Source organism: Carassius gibelio, chromosome B13 (assembly GCF_023724105.1).
Source record: "Carassius gibelio isolate Cgi1373 ecotype wild population from Czech Republic chromosome B13, carGib1.2-hapl.c, whole genome shotgun sequence".
NCBI lineage: Eukaryota > Metazoa > Chordata > Actinopteri > Cypriniformes > Cyprinidae > Carassius > Carassius gibelio.
In genome coordinates, this window is record NC_068408.1 from 10,432,091 (window position 1) to 10,455,989 (window position 23,899).

The window sequence follows — 23,899 nt, forward strand, 5'->3', positions numbered from 1 at the left end:
AAAAAGTCCAGAATACGATTATAAGGTCTGCATATCTTCCAAATACTTTGTTTTAATGTAAATACTTTTTCTAAAATTTTAATGAATGATTACTTAGCCTAACTTATTAAGAACTGCAGATTAAATTTACAGTTTCATTGTTTACATTTTCTTTAGTATCCGCCAAAAAATGACCAAACATAACTTGTCATTCTAAACTGAGATATAATGGAGAAACTGAGTTTCTTTCATTTTAAGGGATCAATGGTAGAACATAGTTACAGGCCTAGAGTAGTGGGGGGCCAGGAATGTGATTTCAACTGAAGACTGAAGCAGTGACTTACACAAGCAATTTCCTAAATTACAAGGTCACGGTTGAGTTTTATTATACTAGCAAGAATAAAATATGTTCTGAAGCACAGTATGGAAAACTTGTTTTAAATATTTGAAAAAGAACACCCATCAAATTTAAAGAACACTTCCAGTTATTGGTGTTAATCTGGCACCAAATTTCCTTAATCATCTGACAAACCCTATTTAACTGGCAGCCTAGCTTTCCAGTTTTTACTGACTTTGCAAAATGGTGAGCCATTCTGAATTGATTTAAAGCCTTCTGTAGCAGGTTGTCCATATGAAGGCCAATAACAGCCATATAGCAAGAAAAGTTGGTCAATTCCAAATCTCTGATTTCTCGAATATTGCATTTTTATAATGTAACTAACTCGTTTAAGTCCTTCAAAAAGGCATGTCATCCACGAAAGACAAATGCAAGAGAGGACAGGATAATGCAGAGAATCTCAGTGGGGAATCGGTTCAACACTGCAGCTGGAATTGCTTGTCAATTCAGTCTTGGCATACAGTGTCTCAAGAGAACTTAGACCGAAAGTTCACTCTGCAGGGACCAAACCTTTCTTCACCAGAAAGAATCAAAAGGCTAGACTAACCTTTGCTGGGGAGCATGCTTTATGGACAGATGACAATGGCCCAAAGTTCACTTCAGTGATGAAAGCAAGTTTATTTATTTATTTGGGTCCGATTAGAAACATTATGTTCAGTGCCAAACTGGGAAAAGACTTTACCCAAAGTGTGTAAAGAAGTCAGTGAAAGGTTGAAGAAGTGTCATGGTTTGGGGGATGTTTTCTGCAGCAGGATTTGGGCAGAGAGAATGCAAATTCTTATCAGAACCCCCTGTGGCTTTTCTGCGTTCATGACCCAATCAGCCTGCAATTTTCATGCAGACTAAAGCAGTCCTGTGAAGCTGAAAGGATTGAAATAATGAGTCCTGATCTTAACCCAACTGAAAATGCCTGGGAAATGTTTGGTGACAAAGTTATGGCGAAGAAACCCACTACACTCACCACACTCTGGAAGATTGGAAAAGTGGTCCAAGATCACACCAGCACAGTGTGAGAAACTATGTCCTGCGCTGAAGTCACTCAACACAAGGCCCTCTACACTTCCTTATTTCTGACCGCTGTAACCTTCAGAAAGTTTTGTTGTAATATTTCTTACTGCAAGTGGTTACTGTTCTCAGTGATGTAGGCTTTTTGTTTAGTTATTTTGTAAAACATTGTTCTGCTGGCACGGTATAACCACAACCAAAATTCGTTCTGAATTAATTTTACACTTTACTTGACATTATTTCTGAAAAAATAAAATAAATCGATGTCTTATTAAATTATTTCCACTGTAAATATGTTCCATGTATGTCTCAGACAGTTATTAAATCTTTTATTTTCATATAAATATTCGATTGTTTCTGTCAGGTGGATATGAACTAACAAACAAGAAGTTCTGGATTATATTTAAGAATTATTTTAGGTTTAAGATTATTCGTGAATGTTATTATTTGTCAATCTAACGAATAAAGATGAGTCTGTCTCCAGTACATTTGTTTATTGCAACAAAACATTTTTAATGAAACAGAAAAATGTGACAAATCAAACTACCGTTCCCTAAGAAGATACTGGTGGTAAATTCAGCTCTGAAAAGGTGTACAAAATGAATCCATACTTGATTTTTCAAAGGTTTATTTAAATAGACATGAAAATTACTAAAATAACTTACTTCAGATGCACTATTTAAAAAAGATAACTCAGGTTCAACCTAACCAAAACTGTAGGATTAAATAAGCCATTAAAAGCAGTCCTACTATACAAAAACAAACAAACATAGAAATACAATAAAAAACAGTTCTGGTCCAAAAGTGCAAACATGTTCCAAATTAAAGGAAAATCAATCAGTCCACCACAGTAAAGAGTCACCTCAGCCTGCAAAAAATATGTTTAGCACACTTGCTTTTAGATAATTTTTTCCTGCAGTAAATCCCAGAGAATAATCAGGGTTACCCGCTAATACCTTAACAGCTGACAAATGTAAAAAAATATCCAGATCTCAGCTCTTTTTTAGCCAAAGCAAAATTAGTGGTAGGTATAATAAAATAAACATCACCCATCTGCTCATAGCAGCATTTCACCAGTGATGTGACAATTTTGTTGACCAAGACTACAGTAACCTTCAAATTAAATCTTTAGTCTGGTGCTCGGTCTCTGCAAACCCTTCAGTGTCGTTCTTTTAGACTTTGGAATGCAAAGTTTGTCAAAGTCCTCGATGAATATCTTGTACTCTAAAGCCGCAGCTCGGTGTCCTCTTTTGGCTCTGGAATCTTTGGGAAGGCGACGTGTGCACCTTCACGTGTCTGTCCGAGAGCAGATGCGATGACATCAACAGCTAGGCTAGTTGTGGCCTCCACAGCTTCAGGTGTCGCTCCTAGAGTGGGATTCACCTCAACCACATCCATAACAGAGAGTAAACCTGTGTAGAACGAAACAAAACATATTAGCATCATAGGATTTATTTAATTCCAAAGTCACCCGCTATGTGAAAATCTGTACCTGTGTTATGGATCTCCTCTGTTACATAGATGCCCTCTCTATAGGTCAATCCTCCATTAACGGGAGTTCCAGTGGCGGGAGCCAGGGACGGGTCAAATGCATCAATGTCAAAGCTGAGATGGATTGGCCTTTGTTTCCTGATATAAAAATGAAATAAAAATAACAGTGACCAATTACATAAGTTGTTTGATTGTGATGTAGTGTACACAGATTAAACAGAGAAGTGCTAAATCGTATTTAAAGATGACATTAAACAAGCCCCTTGTGAGCTCTCCAGAAAACTACACTGACCCATTTACAAAGTTCAATAGCACACAGGAGGACTACATGGAGAATAAACAGCAACATGCAATTCGCTGCTGGTTGTTTACAGAAGCAGCACTACTAGTTAATAAGTGTGTATGTTTTTCGCAATATCACTATACCTTGCCAAGAGGTGATCCAAAGTGACCTCCATTACCCTCTGAATGCCCATTCTGTCAATATCCCTCATGGAGAAATATTGGATTCCCAGGGTCTTCAGGATTATACTGAGAGAGGGCAATAAATCAAAACTGGTTAGTACAATAAAAAAGTGATGCTGTTTTCTCTATCTCTTTATATAAGCAATACACATACATAGTTTAAGCATTATAGTGGATTCATCACTTAATTGTGTCTGATTTAGTCTCTGTCTCATGTTGACTTCATCATAAACATTTGATTTTGTGCCCTCTTGGTGGTTACAGGTAATGTCACTTTTATAAATAGCCAATGGATGGTCACATTTGGTGATTTAGTAGCATAGTATGTAGAGAACTGGCAACAGGTGCCAAATCCTGGATGACAGAACATAGAGTGCTTACTGCTCGCCTGGATCCACATCTCTGAGGCCAATGTAGACCAGATCTCTGGCAGACAGGAAGGGCTTCATCCAGGAAAATCCAGGAACTTCTGGCATCTGCAGGTAAGGAAGCAGAAGATAATGGATTTAGAAGTTCTATATGGTTTTCTGGAGCCAAATTACTTGTAGGTGGAAAATTCATGTACAAGCAAGAGGAATCGTGTCAGAGATGCTATGATATCAACATTTCTTTTAACTGTTGACGTAATTTTGTGCATGAATGCTAATCACCTTGTTCTGCAGGTCCTTGAGTAAGAATGCTACAGACTGGCCGTGGAGGTTTCCAGAAGGTGACGTCAGAGGAGTGTTGATATCTGCGTGAGCGTCCACCCATATCAGACACAGGTCAGGGCACTGCTGAGCATGACCTTCTACTGAACCAATCGCCAAGCTGCAGGGACAAAAGCATTACAAATGTTAATGTTTGATGATTTAGGCTTTTAATAGAACAATTTCAACACTGTTTTAGATTACATTTAATTTTTTCATACGTCAGAATTTTTTTTATTAAAGCTAGCTGGTAATACAAACTCCTTCTTGAGTCTAAAGAAAAACCTTCACCTTTCAAAAACCAAGTCATAAAGCTGGACTCAGTTTAGCTGAGGGCTACAACATTCATTTGTGCTTGTGCCAAAAAAGCATAAATGGAAAGACTAGTGGAATAAGTAACTAATTATTAGCACTCATAAATGTACACCAAGATAAAAGGGTTTGTAGATAAAATTGTGTGTATTTTTGTATTTTTTTTTAAACTTTAGATAAAGAAAGAAAATGGTGTACCTATGGTCTCCCCCCAGCATGATGCAGGTATGTCCTGCCCCCACCGCACCGCTCACAGCTCCCGACAGCAGCTGATTGGCACGTCCAACTGTGCGTGGGAACGGCACGTGCATGAAGTGCTCATCTTTTTCCAGATGCTTGAAGGTCAGGTCTCCAAAATCATGCACAGCGTAGTCTACAAGAAGACAGGACATATAAATAAACTAATGACATATCAAGGTTTTCTTCACATGACTATTTTATATGAACATTGGTCTTAAAGCTTCCAACCTTTCTGCCTACTCTGACCAAGCACATGCTTCTTTCGAAGACTGTTTGGTTGACAGGTCACAGATGTGTCACCGAATCCCAGCATGAATCTGACCATGTAATGTCATATAGAAATGTAGGTAAGAACCCCCATAGGTGGACACTGATGAAGGTCTAAACAGCTGATGGGGCCCAGGATGACAGAACCAGACCAGCCGCGGTGACTTCGTGACAGTGTTGAATTACTCATCAGATTTTAAATGACCAATGATGGACTTGCATACCATCTAGTGGCCTCTTAACAGGAATAGATGTGAACACTGTGGCCAGGTTAAAGTTTAATATGTGTATTTAAAATACTAGATGTACAAGCAAACAATGAGGAAATAAAGGAGTTGGCCTTGATAGAAGCATGATGGATGATCGTCATAAGCTAAGACAGAGGTCAGGGTTAAGTAAGTTTGTGTTGACTTAACTGCATTTGAAAACTTCAGGTTCATGTGCAGTTTTTTGCTCAACCATTTTTTTTCTTCATTTTGTGGGTGTGGAACGCCTTGACATGATATGCAAGACATTTACAACCAACAGTTGGTGAAGAGAGCAAGACATATCTATATTTGTTGCATTGGATAAGCTAAGCGCTGATTTAGTTTGGTCTAGAATGCTTGCCATATAAGGTGCTATGGTTATTTTCACAACTAGAAACACGTGATGCCTGCTAAGCTCCTGCTAAAGTGATGTTAAAGTAAATAATCATTGCATAATTAGGTTGTGCGTGTGTATATATATAAATATAAAAAATCCCAATAAAACTGCTGTAAAAAAAAAAAAAAAAGCTTATGCAACAAAACACATAACACACACACACACACACACACACAGTGCCCCATTTTCAGAGATAATACGGCAAAATCCTCCACAGCTAAGGTGAAACGGGGTCTTCGAGGTTGTGTCATAAGTCATTCGTTCACAACCGCCGACGGAAAAAATCTCAAGCTTAAGATAGCAGTAACTATCGCATTACACGGAGAACGAGGAGTTACGTAAAGCAAGCCTGCGCTCTGCTCGATGTTAATGTGATTAACAGCTGACTGACTGACTGCAGGCGAGACTGACGAAGTGACTTGCACATTCCAACTAGTAATTATGGAATGTGATGACTACGAATTACGCCTTCTTTTCTGTTATTTAATTATTACTATTTGTAAAAGCAGTAGCCGTTAGGCGTGACGGTAATGTGGATGCTCGCGTGCTTTTTTACAGTCAATGGCACGGACAGATACACCTCAAAAAAATTAAGTGAAATTTTAGCATATCAATATAAACACTGTGGGTTATGTATAATAATAATAATTATACTGAGGGAAAACTATGGTCGTTTGTGGAATAGAATATTTCGAATACATGTCCTTTTAATGCATGAATTATTATAACTGAAAGAAATAAACGCTGTTTTGTATTCTGATTTTTGTATTCTGTTCTTCTCTTTTGCATTCTGCCCTTAACATTGCTGTCGTCGTGACTACTGTAGACAGAGAAAGTTTTTTTCCTTTCCACCTCATTCTTTCCATGAGGACAAAAATAATGCATGACACATTCATTGTTTATTTAGTTCATAAGAAATAATTAATTATGGAAACTTGTAATGAAATACCACGAATGTTCTCCTGTAATTTGAAGCCACCCGTCTCGGGGCTTTTGTTACAGGGTTTACAGGCAGTGGTTAATCCACAACAGAAATCCCATATTCATCAAATTCATTTCTGACAAGCTGGAGCGACGCAAAAAAAACAATCTGCCAGCATTACTACACATCTTTTTTTCTCTACATGTCTGCAGCTTGAGTCAGCTCATCTGAAACGGTATTCTCACTACAATCGTAATGGCACAAAAATTAATAAATCCATTAAACATATGACCCCCCTCTCTAATCTCTTTCTGTTATCTCGTCTTTGCGCACTCTTTCTGAGGAAATCTTGTTTCACTTCTAACTAATGTACCTCGGTGTTGTTCTATAAAACCATGTGATCACTGAACGCAAGATGCAGGTAAGATAAAATACTTGAAATTTTAGTTCCAGAGACACATCATTTAACAGTTGAAAGCCGTTTGCCTAGAAAAAGACAATGTAAAAGCAGCGTAATGAAATTCAGAGTTGCGTTCTGTGCGAATGGGCCCGTATATCGTTCCTGAATTAAACACTACTTTGAATAAATGCGCTTGCTACATTATGCAAGTTCCCTACTGCGCCATCTCCACTAAAGTCTACTGTGAATGATAATACCCTATTGTTATGTGCCTCGGCAGGTCGTCTCATAGCTTCTCTGAATGTGTGGAGGAACAGCAGTGACTCGCCAACATACTGTAATCTACCCTCCTTTTCTCTCTCACTGCGGACAGACAACATTCACAATTTATTCACTGACCGTAACGCTTTCACTTACAGTATTCCAGTCATAAAATACTACAGCCAAACTAGAATTGCTACGTAAAACAGATTGTGAAGTGTCATTGTAAATTAATTCACGTTTGGACCGTTGGATGATGTAACAATTCAGCGCCCGCCACTAATGTATTTAAAGAGATAGTTCACCTCCGAAAAACGAAAATGGTCACGCTTAGTTAAAGTCTAATAGATTTAACTTCTTGTTTCAAACATGCACGGCTTCTATACAAAATTATTTAATAAGCAGGATGACAACCTCACTTGGTTATCATTCAACTTTCAATGCATCGAAAAATGATGCAATAAGTGAATGGTTACTTAAGCGGTCAGTTCCCATCCTTTGGAGGATACATCCATGATGACAGAATTTTCATATTTGAATTATTCCTTTGATTATCCCTTGAGAGTATACACACACACAATATATATATATATATAATATATATACATTTATGTAATTATATAAATTTATATATGTATAATGTATAAATATAAATTTATGTAATTTTCCCCTCGAAGTATTTAGAGTCTTAAAAATCTATAAGTAACGTTATCTACCTATATTTAGAGAGATCCATAAATACTTATGTACTTACCGAGATTTGAAAGTCTCTCCACCAAGCCTGCATCCCGGATGGCTTTGGGTCCATGTTCCACCCCTCTCCTTTTCTGAGTGAAAATCGTACAAATACCGTCATATCACTAAATCATACATCAGTGCGTTTATGAGAGTTCTAACTAGATAAATCTAAATCTCTTACCTGTCCTTTGGAAAACGGAGCTCCCAAAATGGCAACAGATTGCGACCGGTTCTGCTGGGAGGAACTCAGCGTGGATCTCAGTAATCTAGACAGTGGTCCTCTCAAGGCCATGCTGACTCAACAGGAGAGGTCTGAAATAAAATGCAAAAACTCAGTGGAAGGTTTTCGCAAATGAATAGTCTGTTGCCCGATGTGGCTTCTACTCTTCTGGCTCAAGACTGGCTGTTGAATCTGCAACGACGTTTTTCTTTAAGTCTGCCACTTAATTCATATTCATGAGTTGGTGAATAGCGGGAGGTAGAGCTCAAAGCCACACGCTTTGGGTGAAATCTCAAGACTGCCCCCCAAAATCTAACAGTCCTCCAGCATCCAATTGTTTTAGAGAGCCTCGTCCGCTCAGTGCGGCGTGAACGGGCGTGAACCACGTTTTTCTATTCATAGAGCAGACAAACCTGCGTCACACCCGATGACACACCTCCCTTCCAGCCAATCAGAAGCTCCGCCTGCGTGGGTTTGTTTCGATGAGGGTGGCTTTGGCCGCATGAGTGGCGTGAGAGATGGGGTGCCTTTTATGTGGTGTTGGAAATTTCCATCTCTGCACTGCCGACTGCATATGTTTTTTGACTTGCCTTATGTCTCGTCAACAAATTCCCATCTTACACATACAGTGGATCAAAACAGATCCAGTGTCCATAGCATGGCAACTTGACTGAATATTTATGTTCTATAGAAATGTCTGGAATACCGTTGTGATGAGGTGAAGCTAGTTGTTGACAACGCTGGCCTAATTTCAGGGTTTATATGCACTAGCAAATGCAAAGAGGTGATTTATAAACATAACTACATATTCAAACATAATTCATTAAGATATATTGGTTGATCAGTTTAGCTAATCACTCATCTGTAATAAAGAATATATAAAAAAACCTCCCAGCTATGGAGTTTTTGTCTCTGTAGTAGACATTCTATTTTAGGGAATTTCTTTAAGACCTCACATGTCACAGTTTTAAGTCTGGATGTCCTGTACAAACACATTCTGAGCTTTTCAGAGATATCAAACATTAGGAAGTTACTCCCTCTCCTTGGTCTTTAAAAATGGCTGGCCAATAATTACTCCTATTATTACACTTTTTTTTCCAACATGCTGTCCCAACAGCACATTAATACGCAAGTTAAGTGCAGTGTATAGATAATGTGTTTAATGGGAAACCCAGTTTGTGGAAATTGTACACACATAGTAGTAGCCCTTTATTGTCACTAGTTACAAGTACCAGCGAAATTAGCCATCAACCTGTCTATACATAAACAACATACATACAATGGGGTAGATAGAACAGGAAGACAGGGAATTGAGGAACAAATTCAGCATAACATTAGGAAAGTGAGGAGAAAAAAAACCCAACACCCATACTATGCTCCTTTTGGGAGTACAGTATGGTAACATGAAAAAAACACCTCAGCAACGTAAAATTAATATTGCATAAAGTATCATGTTTTATCAAATAATTTTCTTATATCTTACATGACATATGATTATACATTGTTCCTGTGGCCCAAGTGGTAGAGCATTGCATTAGCAGCACAAGGTTGCGGTTTCAATTCCCAGGGAACACATGTTAGGTAAAAAATGTTAGCCTAAATGAACCGTAAGTCGCATTGGATAAAAGTGTCTGCTAAATGCATAAACTTCTACAATGTTTGGTATTAAAAAAAATTGATGGGTGATTTTTCTAAAATCTAATTGTTTTTGCCATTTCATGTCTATTCAAGTCCTATAGTCCTCGGTCCTCAACCAAAGACATAGCATGTGAATAAAATATAATTTTTCAAAAATGTTATTTTTATATATTGTTTTATGCTCTAAAAAAATTACTAAATTCACTCCCCCCCCGGTTCTCTGGAGGATATATAGAAAGAGCGATTTGTAAATGGAGGCATATTTCTCTGTACTTTGGCTCCATCTGGTGGTATTTTTATTTTTTTATTTTTTTACATGGTTCCTGCTATCACATTCATTCATATGACATAGTTACATGACCATATTTTGTATTTCATGTCATGATGAATTTGTGTTTATGTCAGACTGCCTTGGTAATGCATTATTCGGGCGATATTATTGCACTTTTTAAATAGTATACTTTTTTTCTGCAAAAAGAAAGTCAGCTGGACGGTTGGTGGCGCTGTAGCATTAATGTAATGTTGTTTGCTGCATATCAAAGCATTTCCGGAGATATTTTTTCGTTGGGCGGAATGTATTTAGTATTTATGTCTATGCAGAAAAGTTAAATTCCTCTAGGGGGCGCATGCTGGCTCAACATGCAGAGTTCTCAATTCGATCACATTCAAATCTCCGGATGTTTTTATTATACTGAGCCCATTATCAATCTAAAAACGGTATTAAAATAAAATAATTAATTTAAACGAATTTTCAATCTGACATTTGTTAACCCTTCAGCCATTCTAGCTCACTAAGCCCCGCCCATCTTTACCATAAGTTTCACGCTGAATTGCCATTCTTGTCGCTGACGATATTTTTTTGGGATTTTCTATGGATGCTCTTTATTATCAGAGGAACGCATGACCAAATCATAAGAGTAACATTAAATATTTTACTGAACGAGGCGTTATATATCCATTCCTGTAGCCGATAGGAGGTCTTCTTATTTTTAGCAGAGTTGATACAAAAATCGGATTTGGTGAGTCCTAATCAAATAATATTGGAAATTCAGAGAAAACATATTTATTTTCCAGCCGGCCTCCTTGTTCAATTAGGGTATAATGTAATATATAGATTTGTTGTGGATGCAATGGATGTTGATTCGTATAATTCATATTATACCCAGGGTGAAATCAGTTAAGATGATTTTGATTTTGATGAACATGATTTTGTATGACCAAACGCTCTTTGAAACTGATATACATCTCCCTGACAGATCGGTGTATCAGCAGACATGTCATTCCCTCATCTGAACCAGATGGCCCAGTTGCCCCCTGGCATCTCCCCCACACAGTTTGCTGGGTTTCCCACCACTGTTCCTCCAGGTACGTCATGGAGATAAGAAATATGTACATTCATATATATTGACATTGAAGTTCTTAATATTTGTTTATTGGAATGTTTTCCTTAGCAAATCCGATAATCCAAGTCCCTGTGGGAATGATGACGACTCCTCCAGGGGTATGCAAAAAAAAAAAGAAGTTTATTTTGGTTTCCTTCATTAGTTTTGAATATTAACCCTGTTACCAGCCTGAGAATAATTTCCTGGAATATTTCCAAGAAAACCAGGTTTTACTATGTGCCATATGTGTAATGATTGTAGGCTATGCACTATACACAGATCCTAAATACAGAGAACATATCAGAATTTCTGGTGCTTTATTGCTGACCATTTAAAATAATAAGCATGCAAGCCTGTTATGCATCCAAATGCAGATGCAAGGATCTGTCAGACCGTTTGTGTTTCAGTTATTATCCTCTGTGCAGTTGTACTTTACTGTTTTTTCCTGAAATATGCTGCAGGTTTTGGTACAAACTGCAGTGCCAATGGTTCAGAAGCTGCCTAAGGACTTCATTGGCACCCGTAACAAGGACTCGGAGGAAGGTACGGGAAACAACACAGGACCGACCACCACAGTGTTTGTGGGAAACATCTCAGAAAAGGCCTCTGACATGTTGGTGCGGCAGTTGTTGGCGGTGAGTGTTTGGAATTTATTCTAAATCTTTTATCTGCACAGTAATATTGAATCTTTTAGACAAATTATATGAATAGAATTCGTTCTCTCCAGAAATAAAATTCTGTCATCTTTTACTCACTCTTATGTCATAGAGCACATCAGTGGTAAACGAAAGTTCAAACTGATTTGCTTGACGCATGAGAACCAATGAGGTTTGTTGCTGATTGATGTGCTTTATGTGTGTGCGCTGATTAAAAAAAATATCTTCACTGTTGTTTTTGAAGATAAATGAAAGTGATGCGAGTTTTGAGCAATATAAGGGTAAATAAGTAAATAAGGACAGAATTTAAATATTCCCTGTAAGTTGATTAACACGTTCTTTATTTGACCTGATGTTCATGGGAATGTTTGTGTTATGTTAGCTAGAATGTTTTCATTGTCAGCTTGTCACAAAATACTTTTTCCTCTCTTCTGCAGAAATGTGGTTTAGTCCTCAGCTGGAAAAGAGTCCAGGGGGCTTCTGGAAAACTGCAAGGTATAAAGAAAGACTATAATAATCATCAGTGCATAGTGTGTCAGTCTTTTGTAGTCCACTGTTATTGACAAAGATGCTATTGGTAAGTTCTAGTAGGGATATGCCGGTATCACATTTTCCTGTTAATTGCTAATGCTTTTATCACAGTATATGGTATTATCACGGTATTGAAATTTAGTTAAAAAAGTGGTCACAATACAGTATAACAGGTTAAATACCTTTTTCTTATAACTAAAATAACTTAACATTTAAATACAATAAAGCAATACAGAAATATATATAAAGTTAAAAGTTTTACAAAGATTAAAGTGCAAAAGAACTATAAAGACAGATAGGTATCACTTTACAATAAGACCTCATTAGTTAACCATTAACATTCACAATGAGCAATAGCTACATTTGCTACAGAAGTTATTAATCTCAGTTAGCTCATTAAATAATACAGTTGCAGCTTTAGATTTTAACATTGTGTTATTAAATATTGGAATACCTAAGATTAATGAATGTACAGAAGAGTTTTTCATTGGCAGTTTATGTTAACTAATGAATTAACTAAAGTTAACTAATGAAGCCCTAATGTAAAGTGTAAATTAACAATAAAGAATCAAAACACTTTCAAACGATATCTAAGGCATGTTGTAGTCCAGATTAAAATAAAAATAAGTTTGAAAATGAATGAGTCCAAATGCTAAATTATTTGGCACTGTGATGAAAATCATGATGAATGGCTATTTAAATCTATTTAAATACATTTTAGAAAGTAGCAAAGTTGCTTTATTTATGGGGTTTCCAGCATAACTGCTGCATGTTCTGCAGTTTAGCGTCATCTGCTGTCAGAGAGTGAATGTGCTTTCATTCAGTGTGTCTCTCAGGTGTTCCTCCATGTGCTTCTCATGCATGCTTGTTTACATCAGAGCACACACTCTTTCAAGCAGCATACAGCGGCGTTGTGCATTTTTACCAGTTGATAGGAAAATTATTTGTAAAATGCATTCCAAATTCAAAATTTGTAATATATAATAATTTACGTATTTCGAAGTACCCACGATAACAATTTCATGCATATTCATTACCGTGATATATTGCATTACCTAATACCTAATGTCTAAGTTCTAGCAATGCATTTTTTTTACTTGATATTTTTAATTTAGTTTGACTTCTTTAGGCCCAGCAGTTTAGATTTTTTTTAGGATCTCTATACAGGATTTTGCTATTATTTGATAACATGGGCTGTCTCAGGCAAACAGGAATATGTTTAAAAAGAAGACCTTTAGCTGCCTAAATTTGTGTCATCTGTCGCAACTGTCTGGCCCAATGTTTTGAACTTCATGAATTTTTATGTTGTTTTTTTTATGTGCAGCTTTTGGTTTCTGTGAGTACAAAGAGCCTGAGTCCACGCTGAGAGCTCTCCGACTGCTTCATGAGCTGCAAGTGGGTGACAAGAAGTTACTTGTGAAAGTGGACGCAAAGACCAAAGCTCAGCTGGATACCTGGAAGGCCAGTCAGAGGAGACAAAATGGGGTACACCAAAAAAAACACGTGTTCTATGTTAACCTAACTGAGACTTGTTATAGCACATATATCATTGCTCTCTTTGTTGTTTTTGATTGCTTCCACTGTCCTCATTTGTAAGTCGCTTTGGATAAAAGCATCTGCTAAATGAATAAATGTAAATGTACTGTAAATTACTGAAGGATCATGTGACACTGAAGACTTGAATAATGGCTGCTGATGTCACAGGAATAAATTATATACCGTATTTAAAATCTATTAAAACATAAATGTAAATAATATTTAACTTTATTACTGTTTTCAATGTATTTTTGTTTAAGTAAATGAAGTGTTATGCAAAATATACTTTCAGACATAAGAGAATAAAAAAAAACATTACATTCTAAACTGTTAAATAGTAGTGTACTCCACATCAATATAGACACATCTTTCATGTGAATGCTTCTTACCTGTTTCATTGATGTAAAGAGTTTGTTGGTGCATGTCATTCTCAGAGAACGTCCTAGTTTAAAAGGAGTTTGTAAACCATGATAACTGTCTGTCACATACAAAAACATATTCCCTTTGTAGGCTCGTCAGACTGGAGAAGAGGCTAAAGATGAAGAGGAGGAAGAGCTTCTGGACGAGGAGATGAAGCGGCGTGATCAGATGGTGAAAGGTGCCATAGACGGTCTGATCCGGGAATACTCCAGCGAGCTCTCAGCCTCCTCACAGGACGCTGAAGGCCATCAACGCAAGAAACGTAAAGAGAAGAAGGAGGTATTTTTCCTGACCTAGCTGCCGTGTCATAATGACTTAACTGAAATACTGGGAAATTTTTTATTTAACTTTTACTTTGTATGATGTATCTTATGATACATCTTACAGGTCATTTATTAAGATTTAATTGATCTGCTCTAATGGTCTAATCAGTTTTGCTATCCCCGTCCCCCAGGATGATATAAATGCCATGGAGCTGGAAGATGACAAGCGAGACCTGATTTCCAGAGAGATAAGCAAATTCAGAGACACACACAAGGTAACAGGGTACTTTCTTTTTTTTTCCTTTCTCCTTTTCTTAGCCTAGTCTGTGGACTGAAGACGGCCACATCTAGAGTACTCTAAACTCTCACATTATTATAACTGAAACTACACCTCAGTAAAGTAACTTCACACAAATAAATCTGTAGGAATCTGAGATATCCTGCCCATTTTAGGCAATTTTTTAAATCCAAGAAACAACACGTTTATTAGAAATAAGGCCTCTTTTGTTTGTGTTATTTCATCTAGCAGCATCCAAGCCAAAGATTTGTCAGATAACAACTTTAGAAGCTGTTCTCTGAAAGAATGATTATAGAAAAGAGATGGCTGAAGCCTCATAGATTGTTTCTCTGAGTGGCAACAATGGCAGCAGATGGGCAGGACCAGTTCAGGCTAGATTTACCACACAAAAAGTGCATGAACGATCTGTAAACCTCCCTCTAAAGCTAATCTGTTCATTAAACCCCAACATTACGGTAGAGGTCATATGGTGACTAAAGCAAGATGAATCTCAGAGCTTTGGAAAAAGTTGCTGGAATAGAGGATGTAAGTATGAGCTTCCTTTTCTATTCTTCATATCTTGGGCGCCCCCTTCTGGAGGATCCGCAAAGGTGCAACTGGCTCTTGATCTCAGAAATGTGGCTCTGAGGATGCGGTAGTGTTAAAAAGACCAGCTGAAATGTAACACACTTTGATGTCTTGATCTCAGGAGACAAACTGTAATCCTGAGTGTGTGCGTTCAGCAGAAGTTGCTCAATAAACCATATTTTTGGAAGGAGTTGTGTGGGCAGAGCTCAGTGAACCTTTGTGAGTCCTCTGTGTAAAAGCGTGGTTTTGGTGAGAAATGCAGTACTGAATAACCACTGCAGTATTTTTCACTGCAGTCTGAGGGGGGCGCCCTTCCACAGCACGCACAAAGCTGAAGAGTCCTCAGGTAAGAAGTCATATTTCTTTCTTGTCCCATTCCCTCTTTCTCTCTGTTTCTATCTGTTGATTTTTTTTACTACATCACATTTAATACAATAATACAGTACAACTCTGATATGTTATCTAAAAAGAATTTGCTCTTATCTGTGTATTTAAGGCAGTCATATTAATAGGAATCAAATTTTCCTTGATCTCTAATTGTTTAACAATTTAATTCCATCTTATTGAGACTTAAAACTATATTGAACCTGACCACAAACGAATAACTTCAGAGACAGAAGTAAAATAGCCCTAAGGGTCAGTGCGAGGGTAGAAAAAGGGTATTGACAGTCTATTTAAATGTATAAGTGGAAAAAAGATTAATAAAAGGTATTATCTATGACCCCCCCCACCCCTTCAAAATAGGAGATATAAAAATAATAATATAAAAGCTAATGTCTAAACTAGTTGTCATTGTTTATTGAGAGGTAAGTTCACTAAAAATATACTTTGCATATAAATTTTTTTGGCTCACTAAATTTCAGCATAAGTCCCCCACCTTTTAAATCCCACTTTTTTTGTACATATCTTTTGGTCATGCTCTTTTATGGTCACCCCCCCCCCCCCCCCCCCCCTTTTTTTTTTCTTGCAGTTCCTCTCTTTTGACAGCGTTCACCATTCGGAGCAGAGAGTTCTTGTCCTCATCAATCATTCCCTAAAGCAAACAATATCGTTTCTATTGCCATAGCTATTTGAAACTAGCTATTGTTGTTTTCTGTTACCTCTGTCTCTGCATGGTCAGCGACTGTATTTATATTTGTTTGTATTTGTTGGGCGACTGAGGCCTGAGGGACAACAGAAGACGACTCTTGGGTGAGATTCCACCTCTCTGATTTCATTCAATTTGCCAAAGTGAATGTATTTGGATGATGCAGTGTTTTACGGATCTCTGCAAAACCGATTAAAAAAAAGATCCGTGATTGGAAGTAATGAACATCGCTTTAAAATCTGATGTTGAATTATAAGAGAAATACGCAGAGTTTGTTTGGAGTATGGATGTACAAGTTCGATACTAGCATGAAGTGCAGTGTCAGTCAATTTGGGACCCCAGACCTGTCTGACTGTGACAGGTTCATTTGTCTGAACGGTCACGTCTTGGTCAGGTATTCATGTAAAGGATCAGTTAGTCTTAAAGGAATGGACAAAGAATACCTTTGAAGTGTAAATGCAGCCAAATAGATCTGTTGAGGCGCATTATTTTGTTATTATTTATCAATCACTGCTGTCCTTTTTCTTTTTCTTTATTATATTCATATTTTTACTGTCCAAATTAATATATATATAAAATGATGTCAAGATTAATTAATTGCGATTAATCACTTCCAAAATAAGTTTGTGTACACAATATATGTGTGTGCTGTGTATATTTAAATGTGTGTATATATACATACATACATACATATGATTTCTGTTATACATAAATATAAATGTTACATGTATTCTTTACATATATACATGTATGTGTATGCATTTATATAAACATAAATATACACAGTTCACACACATAATGTGTTAACACAAACTTTTATTTTAAACGTGATTAATTGTGGTTAATCGATTTGACAGATAATACATATATCCACACAATTTCTTTTTTAGAGAACACATTAGTCTCACCAGCCCCAAACGTTTGAACACAGTGAATTTATAAAATATATTTGCTTTTGCTGTTGCAATGAAATTGATATTATACTCATATTGGTACAGACTACAGATTAATTTAAATATTGATTTATTTTAGTATCAGAGCAATTCTGGTAGTGAGTATGTTTAAGTAATTGTGTATATATGTGAACTAACCCACCCTTCCTCTTTTAAAGGCCTGGCAATGAAACCATCTCTGAGCACAAAGAGATATCTACCACAGGCAACTGTGTAGTCTCTTCAAATCATTCATATAGAAAGCCTCTGTAGTGGAGGGTGGCTTCTTTATCCTGCCATGAAAATTATTTGCTTTTTTTTCATGGTTTTCTCCAAAATCATGTGTAGAAGGATGAAACTTTATGTGGGAGAGGAATATCTATTTGAGTGTAAGTGTTGAAATCATGAGACTTTCACCATACTGAGACACTGGCTTCATTATTGAAACTCTTTCTGTTTCCAGGGAGATTCTGGAACTTTGCCCTTCTTCTATGTGTGTGTTCTCACACTTACATGAACTAATATCTCTCTTTCCCCACCGGAACCCTGCAGAAACTAGAGGAGGAGAAGGAGAGAGAACGGGAGCAGACTGAAAAAGAGAGGAGAGAAAGAGACAAAGAGAGAGAGCGAGAGAAAGAACGACGTGATCGGGAGAGAGAGAAGGAGCGGGAGAGAGAGAGACAGAAGGAGAGAGAAAAGGAGCGAGAGAAAGAGCGAGAACGAACGAAGGAGAAAGAGCGGGTGAAAGAGAGAAGTCGTGATCGCAGTAAAGACAGAAGCAGATCGAGGTGTGTATGAATCTGTACAAGCATCTGTATTCTTTACCTGAACAAAACTTTGACCAGAATATTGCTTAATAAAGTTGTGCAAACTATGACAGTGTGCAAGATTTTCTTTCTTTCTTTTTTTTTTATTATTTCCTTTTTCACTTGGGGAAAAAACCTAATTCATTTGTAGTGAAAACCGTTCTATGTTATTTAAAAATACATCACAGAATCAGAATTATTTTGTGGCTTTTAGTGCATGTCTGTCCTAATGAAAGTTCAGCTGTATACACATTTGAAATGTATGGGCATCTGGGAAAAACAAATGAAAATAACTTCATTTGTATAGCACCTTTCAAGTAGTCTTTCTAATATTGCTTAATATGACATAATGTGCAGAACACACAAAACTGAATTTTATAAATAATTAAAAGTAATACAACAATTTTAAAAGTAAGAATGAAAAGAGTGAATAAAACAAAAACTGTCCATAATAAATTATTAATATAATGTATTTTATATTAAATAAAAGATTATAAAATATGGAAAAAAAGGTGTAAGATAAAGTTAATATTTGTAATATTTCATTTCATGGGGTTTAGTCATCTAAAGTAGAAATTTTAGATATTTTTAAGATGTTCAGCTAGAATCTTTCCCTAGTGTTTTTTTTATCTTCTGTAAGCAATTTAATTGCTAGTTTCTAATGTACAGAATAAATGTTGTGTGTGGGCGCATTGTGTTTTGAAGGGAGAAGAGTCGAGAAGAGAAGAAACGAGAGCGTGAGGAAGATGAGGAGGAGGCGTACGAACGACGGAAACTGGAGAGGAAGCTGCGTGACAAAGAAGCAGCCTATCAGGAGGTTTGGAATCAGAAATGTACTGTGTTAGATGATTATAATGGAACATCATGGATTTCCTTGCTCTTTGCACTTTAAAAATCTGATCTACTCTAAATGGTCATGTTAAACTAATGTATGAGGTTTTGGTTGATAAATGTGCCGAAAGGCTGGTGAAAGAAAATTTGTGCCATTCCAGAGCCCTGCTTCTATCTCTGTTGCTCTGTAGTGTCGTGCTTCTAGATCATCTGCACTTTCTTATTTCTCAAATGCAGGACAAACGGATCTGTGCTTGTAACCGATAATGTGATTGTCTTTTACAGCGCCTGAAGAACTGGGAGATCAGAGAGAGGAAAAAAGCAAGGGATTACAGTAAAGAAACGGAGAGGGAAGAGGAAAGGCAGAGAGAGATGGTGAGAATACATTTATAAAAACTATTAGCAATCAGTCTATTTATACACATGATCATAAAGGTAAAAACCTTTTTTTGCTATGCATTTTTTTTTTTCTCCTCAGTTGGACGCACCATAATTTCAAGCAGCCGAATAGATTTAAACTGCTTAATGCAAGAAGTAATATGATTATACATGTCTTTACTGTAACTTTTTAAACTTTTATTTCAATTTAATGCATTATTGCTGAATATAAAATATAAATTTATTAAAAAAACAATTCTGTACCCAAGCCATTGAACGGTAGTGTACATATATTTTTACTAAAACATTTTCGCCATCTTTTTATCTGAACTTTTTGTGTCATATTTTTGATTCATAGTACAAGGAAGGAAATTAGTCTAATGACACACTCTGAAGGAAACTTAATGGCTACAAATTCATCAATATATGTCTTGGCCCTAATTAGTTCCAAGAGAAAATTATTCCAATAAAAGACTTTTATTGCCTGCAGACTAAAGAAGCCAAGCGCCTGAAAGAGTTTCTGGAGGATTATGATGATGACAGAGATGATCCCAAATACTACAGGTACAAACAAACCCAGTCAAATGATTCAAATACTTACATGTCAAGGTACTTGAATAACAGGAATGTAGTTTTTACCCTTCAAGATTATGAAAACGGTCTCAAAATATAAGTATTTTTAATTGATCATTTTATGAGACCATAGTTGACCAAAACCCCATATATTCTACTGTGTTCAAATACATTATTTCGCCCTGTCTATAAATCTTGTCTTGCTCTCTTTTTGTCTCTCTCAGGGGCAGTGCATTGCAGAAGCGATTGAGAGATAGAGAGAAAGAGATGGAAATAGATGAGAGGGACAGAAAAAGAGAGAAAGATGAGTTGGAGGAGATCAGACAGAGACTCCTAGCAGAAGGACACCCAGACCCTGATGCTGAACTTCAGAGGGTGCGAATGTGTGTGTGTTTTTATGTCTGCGTTCGCTTGCGTCTGTGTGTCTAACTTTGTTTTTTGCCTTAAAGATAGAGCAGGAGGCTGAGAAACAGCGGCAGCCTCCTTTAAAGCAAGAGCAGAGCGAGGAGGTGCTGCACATCTCCCATGAGGAGCATCAGAGAAAAGAAGATGTGGAGCAAGAGGCGTACTCCTCAGACAATAACATCACAGACCAAGAGGAAGACGTAGAGGAAGACGATGATGACCGAGAGGTCAAGCCATGCTTGAAGCCCACACTCAGGCCTGTTCCAACGGCGCCCTCCATCTCTTCAGCCAGTGGCAATGCCACGCCCCTCACACCTGGCAGCGAATCACCACACGCCGTCACCTTGCATGAGAACACTTCACATGAGGCCCCGCCCACAGAAGAGCTCAGGCCTAAAATAGGCCTCAGTCTCAAACTAGGTTTGTGTGTTGCTCGAATGATTTTTTCTGTAAGGATTTGACAAAAACATTGGAGCTGATGTGCAACAAATTCAGAGTTAGTGAGGCATTTCTTACACAGGAATATGAATATAGGAATTACTTTATTATTATGGTTGAGATTGACCCCTGACCCTTGTTTTAAACATTTAAATCTCAATTGTAGTTACTTCAACGTGAACCACTGAACAACTCATTTCAGATTTTTTTATTAAGATAATTTCATCCTTAAATTTTTCATAATTCTATCTATCTGTCTGTCTTGTCTGTTTATCCTGATTTTTTTAGTCTATTTTTATTTACACCACCATTCAAAGGTTTGGAGTCTTTTATTTTTTTAAAGACATTAATACAGCAAGGATGCATTATTGATCGAATTTGACAGTAGAAACATTTATAATGTTACAAATGGTTTCTATTTCAAATCAATTCTGTTCTTTTGAACTCTCATCAAAAAATCCTGAAACAAAATTACTTAAATAGAAAACAGTTAAAATTGGAACAAATATTATATTTCACAATATTTTAGTTTTTACTGTATTTTTGATCAAATAAATACAGCCTTGGTGAGCAAAGGAGACTTTCTTTTAAAAACAAAACGATAATCTTACCGTCTCTAAATTTTGAATGGTAGTGTACATTGATAAGATACTCAGTATTTAGATTTTTTTCTTCTCCTTTCCATCGAAAGTTTTAAACTGCTTTTTGTCTCTCAGGTGCTGCAGGCAGTCCTAAATTGCCCCAGGCAGGAAGACGAAAGGCTCTTGCTGCGGTGGACAGTGTCTTTAATAAGTTTGATGAGGAGGAGGCGGAGGAAGCACCCAAAAAGAGGAAGCTTGTACCTCTGGACTACAGTGAGGATGAGAGGGGAGGCCTTAGCCTAGATGGAGCAGAGGTCCCAGGGTCACGGCCTGGTGTAAACACAGAAGAGAAACGAAAGCATATCAAGAGTCTGATTGAGAAAATTCCCACAGTCAAACAAGAGCTGTTTAATTATCCACTGGACTGGAACATGGTGGACACAGTGAGAGAAAAGCTATTAGACAAGCTATTAGTCTGACTGCTTTAAATGTCTGTTTATTTGTATATCGTGGCTTATATTGAACAGTTTATGTATATGTGTGTGCATGTAATGTATTGACGACTCTTTTGCCCACACAGACATTGATGGACAGGAGGATCCGCCCCTGGATCAATAAGAAAATCATAGAATACATTGGAGAAGAGGAAGCCACACTAGTTGACTTTGTTTGTTCAAAGGTTTTTTTTCTCTCTCTGTATCTTAGTGGGAATATTGTCTGTTTTCCATTCTTTGTATTAATGTGTTTTGTCTCGTTTTAGGTCATGGCTCACAGCACACCAGATGGAATTCTGGATGATGTTGCCATGGTAAATAGCACATTTTAAAAGTGGATTGATATTTGCACATGCTCCTTAAAAATAATATTGGGTGAATCTCACAAAACCTGTCATTTCAGTATCACATTTCACCCTAATTATATTATATTATATTATATTATATTATATTATATTATATTATACAGTAGACTATGATATTTAGAATATATTGTATTATACAAGTCAAATATAATATTTATTTTCAAAACAATTAAGCACATTTCTCATTACAATTAAGCATTTTGTAGAAAAAATTATTTTCATTTTGAATTATGACCTGGACATGTTAATGTTAGATTCACCCCTTCACTGTGTGGATAGTCATGAGTGTGTTTCTTACAGGTACTGGATGAGGAAGCAGAAGTGTTTATAGTGAAAATGTGGAGGCTTCTGATCTATGAAACCGAGGCCAAGAAAATCGGCCTGGTGAAATAACATGAACTGAGAGTGATAGAAACAAGCAGGAGAGAGGATGAAGTGAATCTGGCTTCACTCCTGCTTTTAGAGCCTTTAAATTAAAGTATGGTGGATGAGCACCACAGACTGATGCACTTCAACTCTTCCTATATACTCCCGAGGACTAACTGCACAGCTACTGGTGCGAACGAGTGTATGAATGTTAGTGTGCATGTGCACACTGGTGTGTGTGTGTGTACGTGTGTATGATGGTCTGACTGCATTGCCAAAACCATGTAAAAGTCGAAAGCTTCTTTCATACCCAGATTAAATGGGGAGACAAGTTTGTCTGGCTGTTTTTCATTTGACTTAGTTGTAGGTTTTATTTAATTATTTTCAGTCTCCAATTTAAACACAACCAGTTTTAAAAAGCTTACATTTTATTCCTTTTATTATTTGAGTGAACTCAGTTAGATTTTACTGTCTACCTGCCTCATTACAGGAAAGTATGATGATTTTTTGTGCTGTATTATTATACAAACAAACAATGTTTGAATATTTAAAATAGGATTAAATATTTCATTGTAAACAAGATGAATGAAGCCATACCTGTGGAGATATGGGATTTTCTCCAGGTTTGTCTGGTTTTGCAGCAGTGGTTTTGAATGTGGTGTATTTTGCACAGACCAGCCCATCTGAAGGTTTGTTTCCATGGTGATTGATATGACTTTGAAATATTAAAATGTCTGATTTTCTAAACTAGAACCACTTCTGTTGCTACTTTTATCTTTTTGCTTTTACAGTTCTCAGATTGAAATCGTTGCTGATCACAGGAGTCCACGAAAACAATTGACATTATATAATGTATTTTTATGACTTGATGGTTAATGCTAAACAAACCAGTGCTTTGGTGAATTGGGCAGACTAGGGCAAGTTGTCACAGGTTAACTAGATTTTAAGTCAAAGGTTCAGATACTAAAATACCTTTTGTTCTCTGGACAAAGAAATATTCATGTCATGTTTGTTTTATATGATTTATTAATTAATTAATGTATTTTTTGCCTAGCAGAAACTACTTTTTTTTTTCTTTTTGAATCTTGCAGTTCCATTAATGGGTTTGTCCTTCTTAATTATTTATTTATTTATTTATTATTTTGCTTAAAATACATTACAAATCAGCTATACAATGCAATATCTAATAGCAGGTTCCCGCTGTGACAAATACATATTCAGCGTGTCAGTATAAATTCCCTAGGTAATGATGGGAATGTTCAGTTGTCTGTCAATTGGTAAAAAAAAGAAGATTAAAACACATCTTTCTTCTTTATTGCAG

The 23,899-nt window shown here is 36.7% G+C and overlaps 2 protein-coding genes across 3 annotated transcripts; one reads left to right on the plus strand and one right to left on the minus strand.

Moving 5' to 3' along the window:
- Nucleotides 1-1,860: 1,860 nt before the first annotated feature.
- Nucleotides 1,861-8,404, minus strand: LOC127969918 (arginase, non-hepatic 1-like). The gene is made up of 8 exons (XM_052572081.1): nt 7,993-8,404; nt 7,828-7,900; nt 4,537-4,711; nt 3,988-4,147; nt 3,719-3,813; nt 3,299-3,403; nt 2,874-3,010; nt 1,861-2,793 (listed from the first exon to the last, which is right to left on the minus strand). Exons 1-8 carry the CDS (start codon nt 8,101-8,103, stop codon nt 2,606-2,608), a joined length of 1,044 nt encoding a protein of 347 aa, XP_052428041.1. The 5' UTR covers nt 8,104-8,404; the 3' UTR covers nt 1,861-2,605.
- On the plus strand, nt 6,414-23,331 carry rbm25a (RNA binding motif protein 25a). 2 transcript variants are annotated; one of them, XM_052572079.1, is made up of 18 exons: nt 6,414-6,833; nt 10,926-11,034; nt 11,121-11,170; nt 11,513-11,686; nt 12,145-12,202; nt 13,563-13,723; nt 14,285-14,473; nt 14,649-14,732; nt 17,894-18,129; nt 18,853-18,964; nt 19,264-19,353; nt 19,847-19,920; nt 20,154-20,304; nt 20,379-20,754; nt 21,489-21,796; nt 21,934-22,032; nt 22,114-22,161; nt 22,513-23,331. In XM_052572079.1, exons 1-18 carry the CDS (start codon nt 6,828-6,830, stop codon nt 22,603-22,605), a joined length of 2,418 nt encoding a protein of 805 aa, XP_052428039.1. In that variant the 5' UTR covers nt 6,414-6,827; the 3' UTR covers nt 22,606-23,331. The 2 variants fall into 2 exon arrangements, with proteins under 2 accessions (XP_052428039.1, XP_052428040.1); XM_052572080.1 differs by lacking the exon at nt 6,414-6,833 and adding an exon at nt 10,512-10,688.
- Nucleotides 23,332-23,899: the final 568 nt, after the last annotated feature.